Below are 21,434 nucleotides of genomic sequence, written 5' to 3' on the forward strand. Positions count from 1 at the left end.
TTTCCCCTTTTACCTTGAACGCAAGTCCCCTGGCAACTGACATTTCCACCCTGGGGAAAAAAGACTGACTATCTACTCTATCCACACTTTTCATGATTTTGTAAACCTCTATTAGATTGCCCCTCAGTTTTTGATATTCAAGCAAACTGAGTTTGTCCAATCTGTCCTTGTAGCTAGTACCCTCCAAACCTGGCAACATCATGATAAACCATTTCTGTACCCTCTCCTTAGCCTCCACATCCTTCTGGTAGTGTGATGACCAGAACTGTATGCAATATTCCAAATGCAGCCTTACTAAAGTTCTCCACAGCTGCAGCCACAAACTGAAGGGGCACCAATATCCTCAGGTGAAGTTTGTTAATGCCTCTGGGAAGGGTTAAAACCAATGTGGCAGGGGTTTCTGAAGCAGAACAGTAGGTCAGCAGGAGAAATGACCAAGGAGGAGTTAGAGAATAAAGCCAGGAAGACTAAGAGGAAGAACAGGCAGTGAGAAGTTACTGAACATGGTGGGTCTGTGGTCTGAAGAGGGTGGTTTTAAAGTGAGATATATGGCAGACAAGTCAGATCAATTTAGAGCCTGGATTAATGCATAATGAAGACATTTTTCCATCTCCATCAGTGATATTAAACAAGCGCTTATATCTTGAACTTCCCAGGCTGAAATTTACCAAAAATCAATTTTGAGGAGTTTCATCTCTGTGAGCTATACCACATACTTTTCTCTCTTCCGTGAAGTAGAGATCATGCCTCCAGGGCACAGTGCTTGTGCTATATGGTGCTCAGCAGCAGTGAAATCCTCCCAGTACTGGGATCCCCTAGCCCTCTCACCATGGGCAGAGAAAGCCAAGCTGCCACCCTGATGTGAAGTAGCCGCCCAGGTCAGTGTTGCGTACATGTTCTGGAGAACCATGCAGCTGTCCAAGATACCTAATAATCTTCTGGCTTCTGAAAAGATAAGTGTCATCGTCTTCTCTTTGGTACCACACACTCACTCAAACTCAACCATTGCACCTGACTCCAATCAAAACTGATGAACTACCACTCTCAATGTTATATGCAGCACCTTCCCTCAATAGCTCTCATTCACAGTATTCCCTCTCCTCATACTACCCACCCTACTTGTCCCTCTGCACTTCCGACTGACTCACTCAGGATACCTCACCATCTTGAGTTTCAACTCCCCCTCCCACTCTGCCGAGGACATGGAGGTCCTGGGCCTCCTTCACCGCCGCTCCCTCACCACCAGACGCCTGGAGGAAGAACACCTCATCTTCCGCCTCGGAACACTTCAACCCCAGGGCATCAATGTGGACTTCAACAGCTTCCTCATTTCCCCTTCCCCCACCTCATCCTAGTTTCAAACTTCCAGTTCAGCACTGTCCCCTTGACTTGTCCGGACTTGTCCGACCTGCCTAGCTCCTTTTCCACCTATCCACTCCACCCTCCCCTCCCTGACCTAACACCTTCATCTCCTCCCCCACTCACCCATTGTACTCTATGCTACTCTCTCCCCACCCCCACCCTCCTCTAGCTTATCTCTCCACGCTTCAGGCTCACTGCCTTTATTCCTGATGAAGGGCTTTTGCCCGAAACGTCGATTTCGCTGCTCGTTGGATGCTGCCTGAACTGCTGTGCTCTTCCAGCACCACTAATCCAGAATGTACATCTTACCATCTTATTGCGGTATTCCTGAATACTTTTACCTGCACTATCCTGAAGGTGAAAATTATTTTATGTGTGTTCACATAATGCAAACTTTTTGGACCAGCACTAATGAGCACTGATGTCAGGAATCTGAATAAAACATTTGTTACTCAATCTGAAAGGCCTCAGTTCATATTGATATCCTTAAACCCAAAATAGCATCTGAAAAAAAACACAAACTGCCAAATAGTCCTTCATCTGACCTACAAACAGTCATAAATTAAAGACTGATCCAAGCACATTGGGGATGTAATTGTGGGAGCAAAGAATACAATTTCATTTGTTGGGCAAATTAAGTGAATATGATTGACACAGTTATCAGCCCTCAGTTCTAACAATCAGGAAAACTGATCAGAGTGGGATTCTTTTGACTGGGAGAGAGAATGCCAAGAGGTGAATTAGGTGAGGTATTTAAAAAAAAAAGAGGGGTTTGGTAGGAAAACGAAAAAGGTTTTCACTTTTCGAGAATCTAATTTGCGAGGTTATAAAATATGACAGTTCCTAATAAATCCAATAAGGGATTCTGGAGAAACCTCTTTACCCTGAGAACGATCTGAATATGGAACCTGCTACAAAGATTGAGCTGTTGAGGTGAACAGCAGATGAATTTAAAGTGGCTATGTACACAAGAGTGAAAGGAGTCAAAGGTCATGCCGATAGGGTAAGATGAAATTGTATGGAAGAAAGCTCCTGCAGAGTTGCACTGTCCTCGGTTGGCTTGTTGATCATTAGTTGAGTGGTTAAATTGGTGGTGATTTATTCATAAAAAAGAGCTCTCAATGGTTTTGTGGCACAGTGCTGGTGTCCCTATTTGTAACCTAGGAGGCTTGGGTTCAAATCTTGCTTGCTCCAGAGGTGTATAGCAGCTTGTCTGACAGGTTGACCAGGAAATGTCTTCTGGTTTACCACTGCAGGTGGGTTCTTGCAGCTCACTAGTAGTATTCCTACTTCTGAACCAGGAGGGCAGGTTCAAGCTCTACCTGCTCTAGGGGAGTGATATAACACCACAGAACGGGTTGATTAAAAAATAATCGGGTTTATCACTACCACTGCATTTCTAGCACTAACATAGAACAGCATGTAATGTACTTTCATTCCCTGACTGAAAGCTAAATTAAAACCATTTTCCTCAGAAAAGCTGTGTTTGGCACCAAGTAAATAAAGCAGAAGGCATTTTACTTTCTTCATTCTTTATTTTTTACTGTTGCTAAGTAGTAGCATGGACAAGAGCAGGCATAAAGTTATGACAGCAGACAATGTTCAAATGCTTATCAGAAAGCAATGGTTAAAACTCCTGCTTTTACAACGGGCATCCCACACAGCCACTGATGCATTAAAGTTATGAAAAGCCACACTGATTTTACAATGTGAACAGACAAGTAATTCTATTAAACTACTTTTTCTTTGTACAAGAGCTGCAATATAGAGTTTGCTAACAAATTAAACTAAAAACATGATGGGGGAGGGTGATTAATTCATGAAATATATAAGTATTTTCCACAAAACTATTATTTTTCTTGATGGATATCTGGAAAGATTCGAAATACCTTGTCATGAATATTTATGATATATACTGAGTTTGAAATATTTTATTTATGAATTAATTACTAGTGCTGAAGAATGGAAATACAAATTACTCTGGCAGCTATCTTTTCCTTATCTAAAAACACCAAAGATGTTAGCTTAAATAAAATGTCAGTGTTGAGGCTGAAGGCAAAGACTATGCCAATTGTTTAAGCAAGCATTTTGAAACTGCACATAAAACATTCTGAACACATTTTCATTACTGCAATGTTCTCATGCAAGTTAAATAAAAAATGCAACAAGGTGTTTCTGTTGCTCACAGTAACTCCTCATATACAAATAAATATGACGACATAAGCTGGGAAGAAAATGCAGAGAGGAAACAAGATGGGTATGTCTTCCCCAAATGATTGGAACTGAAGGAAACTCAGATATTAAAAATGTCAATAACCTCTTCTTTCATCCTCCGGATAGGCAGAACTCCAAAAATGGCTTTAAAAATACAGTTGTTAATGTACACTTCCTTTGTGTTTCTTTTTAATATGTGCATTATACATCAATGTACAGCAGGATATCATTAGATCCCGCTGATTACTCATCTCCTGAATACGTATTAGAGTCTCTTATGTATTCACTGCAGTGTGACTGTGTGGGAGTGATGTTCTTGACATTACTAATGAATCTTTCACTTGGCAAGTACTTGATGAGAAGGCTAAACGTACTTTAACACCCTAACTGTTATTATACATAGTGAGTGAAGGTACAGGTATCGGGCCGCCAATTAATTCACCTCAAATTCCGTGCATTGCATGTTCTCATTTGACAGTCCTTTGCCCCTGTAAAAATGTGTACTTTGTTGTCTAATATAAATCTGCAGTGCTGATTATAAGTAAATTTGGAGAAATTTACAAAGACACAGAAGATGTGCTCATCATTAAAATAAAATTTGAATTATTTGAGCCGATTATTTCTTAAATTTTAGTGCATAAATTCTTCTATTGTATTCAGAGTTAAAAATAAAATTGTCTTGGGTCTTTTTGATTTTATAGATACAATATTCCTGCGTCAGTACTAAAGGTAGCTCAGCTTCACAGTTTGCATTCATTACCATAATACTCCATCACTACAAACCAGTATCCTTCCGTAACCATATATGGTGCTTCCTTCCTCACTGCTCTTGGCTTGCTAGTCTGTTTCTAACTTCGAACACAAGGAATTAGAATACAAAAGGATATCATGACGTCTGTAGCTCAGCAGTAATGCTGGTCAAAATATCTTTACTGTCTAACAAATTACTGTCAATTATCTCGTTATAAAACAACTAATAATTAATGGAAACATTTGTAAAATTTATACTCATAGCAACATTGCTTTGAAAAAATCTAATTAATGTGGAGAAACAGAATAGGAAACACCATTCCTTTCCTTTATATTTCTACACAGGGACAAGTTATTTTTTGTGCATTCAGATAGCTTTATGAGCTTAAAGTCATAGAGATGTACAGCATGGAAACAGATCCTTTCAGTCCAACTCGTCCATACCGACCAGATGTAGTCCCACCTGCCAGCACCCGACCCATATCCCTTCAAACCCTTCCTATTCTTATACCCCTCCAGATGCTTTTTAAATAATGCAATTGTACTTGCCTCCACTACTTCCGCTAGCAGCTCACTCCCATTACAACCGTCTGCATGAAAAAGCTGCCCCTTAGTTCTCTTCTAGGTCTTTCCTCTCTCACCGTAAACCTATGTCCTCTAGTTCTGGACTCCCCCACCAATGGAAAAGACTTTGTCTATTTATCCTATCCATGTCCCTCATGATTTTATAAACCTCTATGAGGTCACCATTCAGCCTCTGACACTCCAGGGAAAACAGCCTGACTATTTAGGCTCTCCTGATAGTTCAAATCCTCCAACCCTGGCAACATCCTTGTAAATCTTTTCTGCACCGTTTCAAGTTATGGTCAGTCAGTGCAGGAGAGAACTTGTACGATTTTAGAAGATGTCACATCAGGTTAGAAATAACAAGACAACAGCTTGTACTTCAAAGGGCAATATGTTCCAAGCACCTCAGAGGAATGGGGGGAGGAGCGGAATATTTAGACAGAGTTAGGACAGGTAACAGATACAATTTTGGGGAAAGAATAACTAGATGTCATGAGAATAGGGGATGGTAAAGACTGGGAAGAAAATAGAGTTCAAGGAAGCAATAGCTTTAAGTTCTTGTAACTGATGGTAGAGAAACTGGACTAGAGAAAACACAGAGCAGATCAGGAGTGTGGTGGAGCCATGTATGTCAGGCTTGTTAAGACTGGTGTAATATCCTGTTGTTATCAGCAGAGGTACTGGGCAGGATGACCATTTGGAGAAGGTTGCTGAGGAGAGGGAGAAGGATATGGAGAAAAATTTAGCAACTAGGATATAAAAAGTGAAGTGGGGTCATCAGAGGTGACTGGTGAGGAGATGGAACAAGGACTTTTGAGTTGCAGTTGCAGTATAGGTGGGCTTGCACTGGATGCTAGTACTGCAATGGAAGTGTAGATATGTCATTAAGACTAGTTATGGCATTCAGAGCCAGGCAAATCCAGTGAGACAGTTAGATCACACGCTGTCAGGTTCAGCAACATTTAAGCAGAATGAAATCGTAGCTTCACCATTCCCAAATGGAAGAAGTATGTTGATAGTTCACAAATGAATGAGAATAATCTTTTCAAAACTTCACCGCAGCAGATTGAAAATTCATCCAAAGTTAAATACCTCCAGCTAAAAATTAATTTGTTCAACTTCTGGCTGCAGGAGGCATGACGTGTGCCCATATCTCCAGCTGAGCTTGGGAGGACACAGTATTGGTCTGCCCACCTAATTGGCGTGATTTCAGTGCCACTACCTTCATTTCCAGCACTAGTCTCCCTTCTCAATGTTGCTGGCAACCTCTACACATACCAAAAGGTGTCTGCAGCTTTGTTTGCCATTCATGAATTGTAGGCAGCCTGTTCGTTCTTAAAAGGCAGGTTCTCCTTTGGAGACACAAAAAAATTGCTGCAAAAGAAGTTCTTGAAAAGTGACTGCCTGGGCACAGAGAGCTATCCATACTGAAATTATAGTGTCCAAGGCATGAGTAGTGTAGGTTGGCAGCAGAAGATGACAAGGACCACCTCAGAATGGAGCAGGATAGACAACTCCTGGACCAGATAACCTGGAAGCAGTGCTACTGAATTCTAATCACCTTATATGGCTGATCAAGATCAGTGAATGCAAATTAACTCAATTTCTCCTACCATCCATAGAAATCAATGTTCCACACTCCCATCACTCATCCAACAACTGTCCCTGACTCTCAGGACTCAGCCTAAGATATTGAAATCCCACTTTCCCATCTATCACTGCTACCAACCTCTAGTTTTCACATACCTTCGTACAGGAAACTATGCCAGGCACATCATCTAAACCCATTACCATTAATATTCTGCCTTCACCATTGAAGGACAAGGTGGAATTCACTGGAAAGGAGTAGAGCACAGCTAATACAGGAGAGAGAAGGAAGCCTGTATCTCCAGAGATTCTCAGCAGCAGGGAGCTCAATGCAACCTGTCCCCACAACATCTGGCACTGGAGAACACGGAGAATCTAACGGCATTTTCCAGTCTTTTCCCACTTCTTGACTCCCAGCTCACCCTCACATCTGGCAGGATGAGAAAACTGCAAGTGATGTATTTTGCTTCTCACCCTCACTCATACCCACAGAATGACACTCGCTTCAGAGAACTGAAGGAGCCCAAGCAATGACGAAGACTTGACGTGACACTCAGCTGTCAGATCAGACATTGGCACTGCACATACTCTGGAGACTGGTTTGGAGTTGGCATCAGCACATGCTGAGTCACTGGATATGAATGGGCTACAAGCAAGCCAATGACTCATTTGCCAGCTCACCAGCGGACAAGATGGCAGGCAGATACTGCGACAGAGATTCAGACAAGGCTTTTTTTGGGGGGTGAGGTGGTGTGGGGGAGCAGTAGAGTACCTGTTGGTTTTGAAAGCCAAAATGTGGATGCACAGTTTAGCCCACTAGACAACCTCCCACTACTGTCAAGGGGCAGGGAGGAATCAGACTCCCATTGAGCCAAAGACGTGGCATGGAGCTTGTCATCTCTGCAGCATCTGTTCTGTCACCCTGCCAAGCTGCAGGGCTCTGCCAGCACTGCTCCCAAACCTGTTCCAACCTCCATGTCTGACTCAAGGTTGGGATACAGACAGACTCTAACCTCACACCTGCAATGCATCGTATGAGCGGAGATGTCACTTTTTTTTAATACAGATAAAATCTTAAGGTGTCTCGGGACTGTGACTTGAAAGAAGTTCTGGAATTTACGTATTAATTAATCAAAGCCTGCATCCTCATTATAAATGATTAAAGACTTAACAGCAATCTAGATTGGTTCAATATATCACATCAGCTTTATGGTACTTTGACCTTTCACTATAAATTCTGTGTCCTATGATCCCACCCCACCAGCTACCTCACGAAGGAGCAGCACTCCAAAAGCCTGTGCTTCCAAATAAACCTGTTAGACTATAACTTGGTGTTGTGAGATTTCTAACTTCAACTTCCATGGAGGTAGCCCATCCAACCCCCCTGTCATCCCAGTGAAAACAAGGCAACAAGTTCTGACAAAAAACATCCTCCAAATACATTTCAGACTGCTTTCAGACACTTCAAAAGGGGGGCAAAAAAAATTCCATAAATTATATTGACCCACTCTCAGGCTGCCTGTTGCTTTAGTGTCAGGCCTGAATAAATTTTACAGCATGCTGTTTTGAACTCAGAATATCCTAATTTGGTCTGTTAGGTTTGAACAAAAAAAAGGTTCTTTAATTAGAATATTTGATGGATGTGTTTTCCTGCAGGCAGGTATTATACAGAAAGTAAAAATATCAACCTGTGTCAAAATTGGAAAGCCAAGTGGTCGGCAGCCATTGCAGGGAGTGAACGCTTCCCATAGTCTCGTGGGCCCACAGCTTTTCTCTCCTTCTTCCTCATCTGTCTGGGGCGTGTTTATTGGAGGAGATGGACGGTCTCGCTGTTGGCAAAAAAAAAGTGACTTAGAGAGGAATATGTAAAATGAATCCTTTTGCTTTCAAAGGAGTAACCAAAGTCATATACAAACAATAGGAGATAGTGAACAGGCAGGAAGAGCAATCCATCAAAATCAGTTAGGGGCAAAGCATTAGGATCTTTTCCATTAAATCAGTTCGGGAAGCAGAACAATTTTCTCTCTGGGCATTTTAACTAATCATACAAAAGTGTTGCTGTATTTCAATATCACATTGAATCAAAATGAAACTTCTGTCCACCAAATCTACAAACAAATTGAAAGAGCAAAAGATTTCAGTTCTTTACCCTTTTTTATTAACTTTTTCCAATCACCAGAGTGGCTTCCATTCTACAATATGTATTAGCTGATGTGTATTTTACCTCAGTTCACATCTGCAATAATTTTCCACGTATGGACTGTGCCCTAGTGTTAAGCCACACGCTAAGGCATGGGACACATAGAGGAATACAAACACAACTGTCCATTTCTAAATTTGCCACCGTATTAGACCAGTTGCCTTGCAACTGTCACAGAACCGTCACATACCTTGCTTCCTGACTCTACCATCCACTACCTTCTCCTTGCTGACACCACATTCTCACCACCTTCACCTATCAGACAGTAAGAAATGCGAACATGAGTCAACCATTTAGCCCCTTAATCCTGTGCTGCCTTTCAACAGGATCATGGCTGGTCCAACATTCCTCAATTCCTCTTTCTTGGTCTTTCCCCATTACCCTTGATTCACCTACTGAGCATCAATCTATCTATCTCAGTCCTAAACAAACACAAGGACTCTGCCTCTCTGTGGCAAGGAGTTCCAAACAGTGCCTCCTGACTCTAACATTCACTACTTTCTCATTCTTAACACTACACAGTCCCTGCTACCTTCACATTTCTGACTCCATTTCAGAATCAACCATAATGTTTCCAAGGAAGTTTCTCCATTCAGCACTAAAGCATTTTAAAACAATTAACTCTTTACCCAAAAGAAACTTTCAGATCATTGGACATTCATGTGAAAAGTTAGCAACAAATATTTGATGTGTTTTCCAATCCTAAACTTCAGAGTTTTCTGGGGTAGGAAAGAATGCTGCTGTTATCTCTTGCTGGAAATGTTTCTCCATAATCTTTACCCTTTGTTCATAATTTCAAAAGGCGCTATCCATAATCAGTGGGATTCCAAAAGGCTACACAAATTTTCTTTTGATGAAAAGCATTTCAGACTCATTATCGTAATTGTATACTAACTATTGCATGTCTCTTAATATAATGTTATCATTGCAATCCCCAAACATGATACAAAATTTAAATGTGCTATTATGGGAGCTGAAACCAAAACCATACACTTAATGTTGAACTATTTGCCTTTAGCTTTCTCGTTGTCCTATTTATGACTCACAAAGTTGATCTTTCACATTAGTGCCAGCAGTGAAACCTCCCAGTAGAAATGGGGAAAATGTTACCTACCTCATTTCAGAACCTAACCACAGTATAATCATCCCTGAAGTAGAATGATGATACCATGACTCATAAGCAAAAGTCAAAGAAAAATGAACAAAAATACAGACTGCCCTAGTAACAGCCAAATATACTGCACTGAGAGGAGGTGGAAAATTGGATTATATGTTATCCACTGTGTTACAAATACAACGTTTATAAGTTTGTTAGATTTTTGGGCTGCCCTTTCTACTTAAGGTGAAATGGAGAAATGGGCAGTCATGTGACTTGCTCTGAATTCTGTCCCACAATGCTTTTGGGTAGAGAGCTTGCTAAACGTGATGGAAGACGTTCAGTCTGAAGGAGAATGGGAAGAACTGTGTTAACCATGGGTAGATTGTTAATGTCGAAGTCTCAGGGAGATAATGGGAGAGTCAGATTGTGTAAACAGCTGTACAAAGATACAAAATAGAGCAGAAGTAGACCATTCAGCCCCTCAAACCAGTTCTGTTCTTCAATAAGATCATATCTGATCTGCTTGTGTTTCAAATTTCACATTTCCATCTGTCCATAATAACCTTTGATTCCCGCGCCTAACAAGAATCTATCTCAGGCTTCAAAATAGTAAGTGACACCACTTTCTGAGACAGGGATTTCCAAACTCTCACAACCTTTCGAGAAAGAGAATGTCTCACCATTTCTGTCCTAAAAAGGGGTCTCTTCTATTTAACAGCAAAGCTTCATAGTTCTGGACTCACCTTCATGAGGAAATATCCTTCCCATGCCCACTTTTGTCAAGGTCATTCAGAGTGTTATATACCTGAATCAGGCCACCCATAATTCTTCTAAACTTCAGTGGAAACAAGCCCAGTTTGATTTTCAGTTTAACCTTTTTCTTGTCTTATATTTTAAACTGTCTAAGGGACCCAGAGGGCCCATGTAATTCATACTGTCATGAAAATGGCCTCTAAGAGGGGAAATGCCCACAGCATGCCATTGTTAATCAGGTTATGCTGTTTCCTACTCTGAATGTCACAGACCCAAGTCTATCTGCAAGAATCTGAAAAGACAGAGGCACCTCATCTTGCACTGTATGTAAAGAAAACTGCTGACTCTATCATTCACCACACAGAACAAGATTTGGAACTCACACTCAAATTAAAAAAGTCTGAAGTTGTGAGGAGCTAAGAGAAGCTGAAAGATTGGCCTAACCTAGGATAGAGAGAAGAAATTGTGGAGCAATGGGTTAAGATGATTAGAAGATTACATGATAATGGAGTAGCAATGACATCAGAGTCACGTGATTAGTCAGTAGTAGTAGAGAGCAGCTGTAGCCTTCGTGTGAAAGTTTAATTTATGCACATCTTTATCTGAAAATAAATAGCTCTTACTAAAGAGATCATGCACTCAACCAGCATACATTTCCGAGACTAGACAACCCCAAATAAAACTTAACACCCCAACTACACAACAAAGCAGGAACTTCCAGTGTAACGACCATAGTGAAAGTCTGTTTCTGGCTTAAACATTAACTGACAGAGAAGGGAAATGGGAAGCAAGCCATCAGCATTCATTTAAAGGATAGCATGGGGATTTTTGGTTATGCTAAACGTCACATGTTGTGTCTTTTCTGCAGTTTAAAATATAAGGTATCTCCTAAGAACTGGCAAATCAATGTTGCTTTTAGTTTGATTGTTACAGTAAGAGTCTATAAATTTGAAATCTTGTCATTTGGTTCTTTTAGTCAGCCACTGGAAATGAAAATACCCTTTTAGAATGTAGTTGTCTCTATAGGAATCATAATAACAGAGTGGTAAAAATGTAGATCAGTTAGTATTAAATATTTCCATTAAAATATTCATTCATAGATGAGTATATCTATGGATATCAAGTAACAGGAAATCAAAATTTCCAAGCCCTAAATCAGAAAGATATAACAATGTCCTCCAAGAACATTTTACTAACTGCTTCTCTTGATCTCTTTGACCAGACATGATACAAAGTTCATCATGTAGGGGCAAGGCTCAATTTCTTGCAGCAGTACTTGTCAAATTATTCAAGTTGTTTATAAAGCTCTAAACATTGGGTTCTGGCTGCAAACATCCACACAACATGGGTCAGCTGCTATGGTAACCTGATTGTTCATAAACTTTAAGGTGGCATGTGCTCCCACTAAAACGCATTGAACAGTTTTTTCTTAATCTTTAATGTCTTACTTTAAATTTACATTAAGGTAATTATAGATGATTCATAATCTCAGTAGTAAAGTGCAGTGAAGTAGCATTTCAATGTCTTGGCACGGAGAACCCTAGCTTAGAAATTAATAAATACCATTTCTTGCCAAAAAATTTCATTCACAAGAAAATTCACTAAGAAATGAAAACAGAAGTGCTGGACAGACTCAGCAGGTCATGCAGCATCCATGGGAAGAAACAGCACTTATATTTTTTAGTTGCTGACCTTTCATCAGAACAGATTAATTCTGATAAAAACCTCACTTGCCCTCAAGTTCACACAGCAGTTTGTTTTTATTTCAGACTGCCAGCATTCGTTGTGTTTTTCATTTGTATCAAAATACTCATTCAGAATTTTGTCATTTTATTAATGGATATGTATTGGCTAAGCTTAAAATAATTTAGTAAATCATAAATAACACAGTTGACGCAAGCTAACAGTATTCACTTCTCCAGTTCTTCCACGTGTTCAGGAAGTAGTTAACAGGAACCAACCTTCATAGCCTTTATTTTACTTCTTTAAGTGTAACATTAGCACCTGTTTTTGTGTAAGTGTATAGAAGGACAAGCTTCCTAGCAATTGATAAAGTGCTTTGGAATTGAAATGCAATAGTGTACAAATGTCTGCTACAGTCTGCCATAGTCATGTGACCTCTACCATAAGGCATACAACCTGTAAGCATCTTAAGCCTCACTTTAATAAAGACCTCCTTTTGAACACAATGCTGTGTTGTACACTTAAAACAAAGTGCATATATATGACAAGAAAATGGTGATTTTTTATTATCTGATGCATTTTATCTGTTGATATTGTTTGTTATATTTTTCATCTCTTTGATACTCTTGCATAATTCTACCATCTCCTGCTTTGAGCTAAGTTGTTATATACTTAGAAAATATCCATCCTCAGTCTTCCTGCTGCTTAATTTCATAAACAAGCACAGATGTTGGTCCTGGGCAGCATGGAGCAAAGCTGGTCTAATACAATCAAATGATCAAATGTGTGATAGAAAAAGAGTAGTGGAGAAACTCAGCATTTACACAGGATGGGGGTCAGGGAGGCGGTGGGTGGGGGTGGTTGCAGAAAGAATAGAAAGGGAGAGCGAGTCTGCAGCTAGAGAAGGCAAAAGTTGGGGAAGGGGAGAGTTGGGGAAGAGAGGGAGCAGGGAAAGGAAGGAGCAGTACAAGTGGAGAAAGGTTGGGGGTGTCAGGTCTGGTGTGGGGAAGTCAATAGTCATCGAGAGTGACAGAAAGGAGAAAGAAAAGCTGTTTTGGAACAGGGTGGGACAGGCATATCGAGTTAAAAAGAATGTTTCAGATCAGGATCTGGGATGGATGGATGCATGTAGTATAGGAGTGATGTAGCTGTGGGTTTGAGAGAGAAGTATGAGGTTAGTTGAATAGTTAATCAGATGTTAGACCTAGTACTTTATAATTCTTTTTCAATGTACTCAAGACCTGAATATTATGTAGCCGAAAAGGAATGTACACATTTATTTCACTTTCTGTTTAAAAAAAAATCACGGCGATGCCAAACTCTACTGCATTGCTATGGCAATGTCCAGACCAATCAGAATTTATCTGCCTCTCCGGAGATAAACATCAACAATTACTTTTTCTTGTTGCCTCTCTGCATCAACCAATCAACACCCTCTTCTCATTGCGTAGAACACAAAGTCTGCTTCTTGTGTCCCAATTCTAATGAGGACAAAATGCAAAGCTTCAATTTCTCGTCCCCTTTTAGCAACATTAAAGTTCTGTACATCTAATCTTCAACTTCCCAGGCAATTCCTTCAGAGTTAGCTAGAATAGGGGATTATACATGCACGTCCCATCTACACAGTAATAATGACTGCCTGGACGGCCAAAAGTCAGGTCTTTGATTGTTTCCCTCTCCACAAACAGTGCCCTGATTGCTGGGTGTTTCAAGCACTTTCTGTTTTTATTTCAGATCTCTAGCATTTGCAGTTCTTTGCCTTCAACTGAATGTGGGTTCACCTGCTGAAATGGACAAACTGCCCACAAATACCCACTCAACAAAGTGACTGCAATGCACGCCAAAGTGAAATTTCAGGTGTTGTAGCACGAATTCAAGACTATTAATCAGCCCAGGCAAATTTTTACCATACATGTTGCTCTCAAAGGAATTTAAAAATTGATGTAGGAAAATGTTATTGTGCAGATTTAAAATATAGATTAAAATGACTGGTTTTGTTTTTCTGGAATTAATACATCTAGTTAAGATATTTATAAAAAGAGATATTTGAACGAATCAATGTGGATTAGCAAACTACTAAATTAATTTCAATATGCAACACTCAGGTGTGATTTGAAGCCAAAGCTGGTTCGAGAAAATAAAAATGATGGCCTAGTTAAAGTAAGTGATTCTGAAATGCTGAACAATGTTTATGGTTCATTATAAAGTGTGTAAAACTTTTATCATTTTTGAAAGGAGGTATTGTATCTAAGGCTTCGAGATGTTGCCAAATGTCAGGTTTCAATCTCTACTGTGCTGCAGGTTATAAACATGTTGTATTAGTAGTAGAACCTATTGGTTTGAAAAAGAGCATTTTTATTAGCTAGCTGCCATTCAGTTTATTGGACTATTTGACAGGAATATTGTATACTTCATGATGTGTATTAAAACATTGCCACATTTATAGCGCTGCAATTTACTGAACTAGCAAGAATATTGATTCACAAATTATTTCTTTTTTAATTGACGTTACCTCTGTATCTTCTAAAATCTTATAATGTCACCTAGTCTTGTCCATGGCAACAGGTGTGCTGTTTAAAGATCATAGTGATACTTTTCTCACTGCAGGCTAATGCAAACAACAGGAAGCAACGCACAGAATGAATTCTTCCCTGAATAGATTTTTGAATCGAACTGTGGACACTGGAGACTGACACAACGGCGAGTGATGAAACATGTGAATGATTGCCAGGATAAGTTTTGCAAGGTCCTGCTATTATCACACTGCAAATGGATTTACGAGATATACTTATATGAAAACTTAAATTGCTGGTAAAGCTCGGCAGGTCTGGTAAGCACCTGTGGAGAGCAAGCAGAGTTAACGTTTCGAGTTCAGTGACTCTTCCTTAGAACTACTTACTAGGTATACTTTTTGTTCTGACTGCAATTGGAAAGTCCACCCAAAAAGCATTGGTTAGGCTGCAGTTCACGTATCTGCTAATATTAATACATCTAATCAAACATTAAATCTTCCAAAGCCAGTGCATCCAATTGCATAATTAAGCACGCAATATTTATTTTCATTATATAAAATTCCATAATGCATTTGAGATCAGTAAGTTTTAGAAAAGCAATTGAGAATGGGTTTCAGAACTAAAAATCACTATTGAGTTTTCAGTACTGCACCGATGTGTATTCTGATCTAAAATCATTTGAAAATATAACCACAATCAACCATTTGACAATTCCATTGGTATACACTAATAAGTTCCTCAGTAAATTAAAACATCAAGTGTTTTCAATACAAAATATATGCCAATTGGTACCTCAGACCAAAGATTCAGCAGAATCATTCAGATCTAAACGAGAGGCAGAGGTTCATCTTGTGAACAGGGTCTGATTTGTGTAAACTTAACAGAAACCAGCATAACAAATCACAGAGAACATGACCATAGTTGTGGCATAATTGTTAGTTAAAATGCCCTAATCTTTTCCACTTCATCTGATTCTGCCCCTATTGTTTCAATATTACTGGTAGAAACAAGCATAAATTTGACTACAGTTAACGTGCTGAATACATTTTCATGCTAGTTATTAAGGACATAAATGAGAGATTATGGCCTAACTTGCTAGAAAGATAATTTTAACAGTCATGCACAAAGAAACTTACAAAAAACATGAGTTGTTTTCTCATTTATGATGGGCCGATCACAGAAGGATTGTTATTTGAAAATTATACAAATAATGTACTCATTGTTTGGAATAAATTATATTGCTACCAGCCATGAAATGGATCAGTAATCGGGAACACATATGATTAACACAGGGGTTTCAAGAGGTTCTCACGTTTATACTGGGACAATTGTGTTCCAAAACTTCCAGACGCTGCATATATCATGAATCAAATTGGAAATTTAATCTAAATCGATTTGTAAAGTGAATGAACTGGTAAGGGTTAAATAGTACATAACAACTTGAAACTCACACACTTTAAAACAATTACAAATTTGGAAAGACATGAGTGGAAAATTTGACTCATGGCAGGACAGATCTGTCCCTCCTATAAGGGCCTATGGTTTGAATGATGCGGTCAAACAGGTTGACAGGCTTTCTTCATCAAACTTGTCATGAGATTGTGTTATCCCCTGATCAAATAAGTTAAAAATCACACAACACCAGGTTAAGGTGCAACAGGTTTATTTGAATCATTCGCTTTCAAATCGCTGCTCCTTCATCAGCTGGTTGTGAAGAAGCAGCACATTGAAAGCTAGTGACTGACTATGACCTGGTGTTGTGTGATTTTTAAACTTTGTTCACCCCAGTTCAACACCGGCTCCTCCGAATCCTGATCAAATAAAGTTGCTACTTCTTGCTTTCAACAGATTTACTCTTTTACTAACAACATGTACATGACGTTGTGCTTCTGTTATGGGCCCCAAACAAGTGCAAGTTTGATCATAAATTTGGGTAATGTTTGACCCACATAGTTCTAAGAATAAGCTAAGCTGAATAAATTAACTTCCATATCCTTGCAGAGGATGTGCTCCTGTTGTAGTGCAATTTATATCCATAGCACTAAATCAGAAACATTTATATTTTAGAACAGTGAAAATATTATATTGCTCTGAATAGTACTTTAGCAATTAACTTGCAGATCAAAGACTTCACTCAAATAAATCAGTCATCTGCACTCTCTTAAATAGCTACGTAGCTTTTCAAAAAGACTGCATTTGAGGTGTCTCAATTTATTGATTATGTGCTTAATACAAGTTATGCATGGGTAATAGAGATGTCCAGTTTCAAATTTGAGGTCTGGAGAAAAACCTGTTCAACTTTACTTTTGAGAAATATTAAGATTCCAGAGCACTCCCAGTGTCTTAGTGGGATAGTAAGGGCAGATACTGAGCACAGAAGACAATAAATTTGAGGCCAGGAATGGAAAGAATGAGTGCTCAAAGAGAGTCAGTTTTATGAGGATGTAACAGGTTAAACTGAAGGTAAAGGAGAATTGTTCATGAAGGAATCATTTACCATAGGGAACTTCGAACCAGAATCAAGAATGAATTTTAAGTATTCGGTTGTGTTTATTTTAGCAACGGAAAAAGATAGGTATATACCGCAGGGCAAGAGTTATAACTGGGGAAAAGGCAATTATGATGCGATCAGGCAAGATTTAAAATGCATAGGATGGGGAAGGAAATTGCAGGTGGTGGGCACAATTGTAATGTGGAGCTTATTCAAGGAACAGCTACTCCATGTCCTTGATAAGTATATACCTGTCAGGCAGACAAGAAGTGGTCGAGTGAGGGAGCCGTGGTTTACTAAGGAAGTTGAATCTCTTGTCAAGAAAAAGGAGGCAGCTTATGTTAGGATGAGACATGAAGGCTTAGTTTGGGTGCTTGACATAAAGAGAGAACTAAGAAGAGCCAGGAGGGACATGAGGTGTCATTGACAGATAGGATCAAGGAAAACCCTAAAGTTTTCTATAGGTATATCAGGAATAAAAGAATAAATAGAGTAGGATTAGGATCAATCAAGGGAAATAGTGGGAAGTTGTGTGTGGAGTCAGAGGAGATATGAGAAGCGCTAAATGAATATTTTTCATGGGTATTCACACTGGAAAAAAATAATGTCGAGGGGAGAATACGGAGATAAAGGCTACTAGACTAGACAGGATTGAGGTTCACAAGGAGGTGGTGTTAGCAATTTTGGAAAGTGTGAAAACAGGTAAATCCCCTGGGTCAGATGGGATTTATCTTAGGATTCTCTGGGAAGCCTTTTGCTTTGATCTGCATGTCGCATTGTCTATAGGGATAGTGCCAGAAGACTGGAAGATAGGAAATGTTGTCCCCTTGTTCAAGGGGAGTAGGGACAATCCTGGTAATTATAGACCAGTAAGCCTTACTTTGGTTATGGGTAAAATGTTGGAAAAGGTTATAAGAGATAGGATTTATAATCATCTAGAGAGGAATAAATTGTTTAGGGTTAGTCAACATTGTTTTGTGAAGGGTAGGTCGTGCCTCACAAACCTTACTGAGCTCTTTGAGAAGATAAGCAAACAGGTGGATGAGGGTGAAGTGGTTGATGCGGTGTATATGGACCTCAGTAAGGCATTTGATATGGTTCCCCACAGTAAGCTATTGCACAAAATACAGAGACATGGGATTGAGGGTGATTTAGCAGTTTGGATCAGAAATTGGCTAGCTAAAAGACGACAGAGGGTGGTGGGTAATGGAAAATGTTCATCCTGGAGTTCAGTTACTGGTGGTATACTGCAAGGATCTGTTTTGGATCCACTGTTGTTTGTCATTTTTATAAATGACCTGGATGAGGGCGTAGAAGGATGGGTTAGTAAGTTTGCGGATGACACGAAGGTTGGTGGAGTTGTGGACACTGCCAAAGGATGTTGCAGGTTACAGAGGGACATAGATAAGTTGCAGAACTGGGATGAGAGATGGCAAATGGAGTTTAATGCAGAAAATTGTGAGGTGATTCGCTTTGGAAGGAGCAACAGGAATAAAGAGTACTGGGCTAATGGTAAGATTCTTGGCAGTTTAGACGAGCAGAGAGATCTTGGAGTTCATGTACATAGATCCCTGAAAGTTGTCACCGAGGTTGGTAGGGTTGTTAAGGCATATGGTGTGTTAGCTTTTATTGGTAGAGGGATTGAGTTTGGGAGCCAGGAGGTCATGTTGTAGCTGTACAAACCTCTGATGCAGCCGCACTTGGAGAACTGCATACAGTTCTGGTCACCGCATTATAGGAAGGATGTGGAAGCTTTGGAAAGGGTGCAGAGGCAATTTACCAGGATGTTGCCTAGTATGGAGGAAAGGTCTTATGAAGAAAGACTGAGGGACTTGAGAGGCTGTTTTCATTAGAGAGAAGGTTGAGAGGTGATTTAATTTAGACAAAGAACATAATCAGAGGGTTAGATAGGGTGGACAGTGAGAGCCTTTTTCCTCAGATTGTGATGACTAGCACGAGGGGGCAGAGCTTTAAATTGAGGAATGATAGATATAGGACAGGTGTCAGAGGTGGGTTCTTTACTCAGTAGTAGGGATATGGAACACCCTACCTGCAACAGTAATAGACTCACCACCTTTAAGGGCATTTAAATGGCCATTGGATAAATATACTGATCAAAATGGAGTAGTGTTGAATAGATAGGCTTCAGATTGGTTCCAAAGGTCGGCGCAACATCGAGGGCTGAAGGGCCTATACTGTGCTATAAAGTTCTATGTTCTATTCAACTGTAGGACATTTTTTTCAGAAAACAGTATGGCCATGGAAGAATTAAAAACAAAAATGAGACAGTTCACTGTTACCAAGGAGACAAAGATAGAGACAAGATAGAGGCAAGCAAGCACTGGCAAATACAGAACAATTTCAATATTGCCAACAATGAACGGAGAAAATTTGGACTCATCTAGTCTTGACATTGAAGTGGAAGTCAGAAATTTGCAAATTCCAAACACAGATTAAGAATCCGTGTCAGGATGCATGTACCTCAAGGAAGTTGAGATGGAAGAAATGGAAAACGAGGAGAGATGATGGTGTTGCCAGAAACGTGGGTGATCTTAATTTTTTGATACAATATGCTCCTCAAAGTAGGAATTCAAGGTGTGAGTGGAAGGCTAAACTGGAGATGAGAGCTTGTAGTGGGAATGAAAGATCGTTTTCAAGCAGGTCCACTGTACAGCAAGTCTACAGAATTGGAAATAGAAATTTGAGAGAGAGTTAGGGATAAAATTTTCATGGCAAAAAGGGAGGGGCTAGCAGCCACTGAGACAGACAAGTAATTTTGTGAGAGGAAGGAGATTAGAAAATGGCTGAAACAGCAGATGAGGTTTTACCTAATGACAAAGTAAGGACATTAGTCATGGGCGGAGGAGCTTGAGAGATTAGCCTTGAGAGAAGAGAGAGGGTTGAGAAACCAAAGGAGATTCAAATGAATTTAAGTGTAGGTTAAATAAGGATGAGAAATTACAAAGTGCAGAGGACAGGGAAGATGAATTCATATGACAACTTAATAGAATACCTGGTTAGCGGAGGTGCAGGGTAAACTCAATGGACTCAGAAGAATTAGAAGCTGGAGTTGTCATATATAGGGCTAAACATCCCAGCTCACTGGGAGAGCTGGGAGGTAGGAGAACTGGCACTACGTGAGAGAAGGTGCTAGAAGGGATTCTGATGTCTTTCTGTTGCCATAGTAGGAACCTGAGCTATCACATAATGGCCTGATTAAGGACCACTTCCAACCAACATATACAGTGTGCCCACATTGGGAGAGCCCAGAACCATGTAAATGACCATTAGATGAACATTAGTACTCAATGGAAAACAGGTGGACACCCACACACACTCCCCATCTGCCCACCAACACACCCCCCCCAACCAAAACACCCTCATACATAGAGCAGCAGCAGCAGTGTTTATGACCGTAACAACATCTCTGTCCTAATCACCGCGGTTTGCCTGCCTTAGCCTATCTTCCACTAAGACATTCATGCCCTACAAGGACACCTTGGCACAGAGACACCTTCGCTGTGGTAATGCTGTCACATACACACCATTCTTCACCCAATTTGTTTCACTCCATGTAATACCAAGAAATGGTTAGAGACACTGGATACTGCAAAAGCTATGGGCCCTGGCAACATTCTAGCGATAATACTGCCGACTTGTGCTCCAGAATGTGCTATTCCCCTCGCCAAGCTATTCCAGTATAGTTACAATACTGGCATCCACTCAACAATGTGGAAAATTGGCCAGGTATGTCCTATACTCAAAAAGCATGGCAAATCCAACTCGACCAATCAGTAAAATGATGGAAGGTCTCACCACCAGTGCTATCAAGCAGCACCGACTCAGCAATAATCTGCTCAGTAATGCCCAGTTTGGATTCTGTCAGGGCCACTCACTTCCTGACCTCATTACAGCCTGGATTCAAACATGGACAAAAGAGCTGAATTCCAGAGGGGAAGTGATAGTCATCAAGGCCACATTCAACCGAGCATGTCATTAAGGAGTGCTGCAAATGGAATCGATGGAATCAGGGCAAACTCTTCACTGGTTGAAGTCATACCTGGCACATAGGGAGATAGTTCCCATTGCAGGAGTTTCTCAGGGGAGTGTCCTAGGTGCAAATAACTTCAGCCGCTTCATCAATGACCTGCCCTCCATCATAAGGTCAGAAATAGGGAAGTTCACCAATGATTGCACAGTATTCAGCACCATTCA

The 21,434-nt window shown here is 40.1% G+C and overlaps 1 protein-coding gene across 14 annotated transcripts in view; it reads right to left on the minus strand.

Moving 5' to 3' along the window:
* The window catches only part of anks1b (ankyrin repeat and sterile alpha motif domain containing 1B), an 810,941-nt gene that overhangs the window by 299,814 nt on the left and 489,693 nt on the right, over positions 1-21,434 (minus strand). For all 14 annotated transcript variants that reach the window (XM_072562474.1, XM_072562483.1, XM_072562481.1 and 11 more), the window contains one exon: positions 8,169-8,309. In XM_072562474.1, coding sequence (XP_072418575.1) covers positions 8,169-8,309 — 141 coding nt within the window. The remainder of the gene's footprint in view (positions 1-8,168; positions 8,310-21,434) is intronic.

Source organism: Chiloscyllium punctatum, chromosome 44 (assembly GCF_047496795.1).
Source record: "Chiloscyllium punctatum isolate Juve2018m chromosome 44, sChiPun1.3, whole genome shotgun sequence".
In the NCBI taxonomy this organism is placed as follows: domain Eukaryota; kingdom Metazoa; phylum Chordata; class Chondrichthyes; order Orectolobiformes; family Hemiscylliidae; genus Chiloscyllium; species Chiloscyllium punctatum.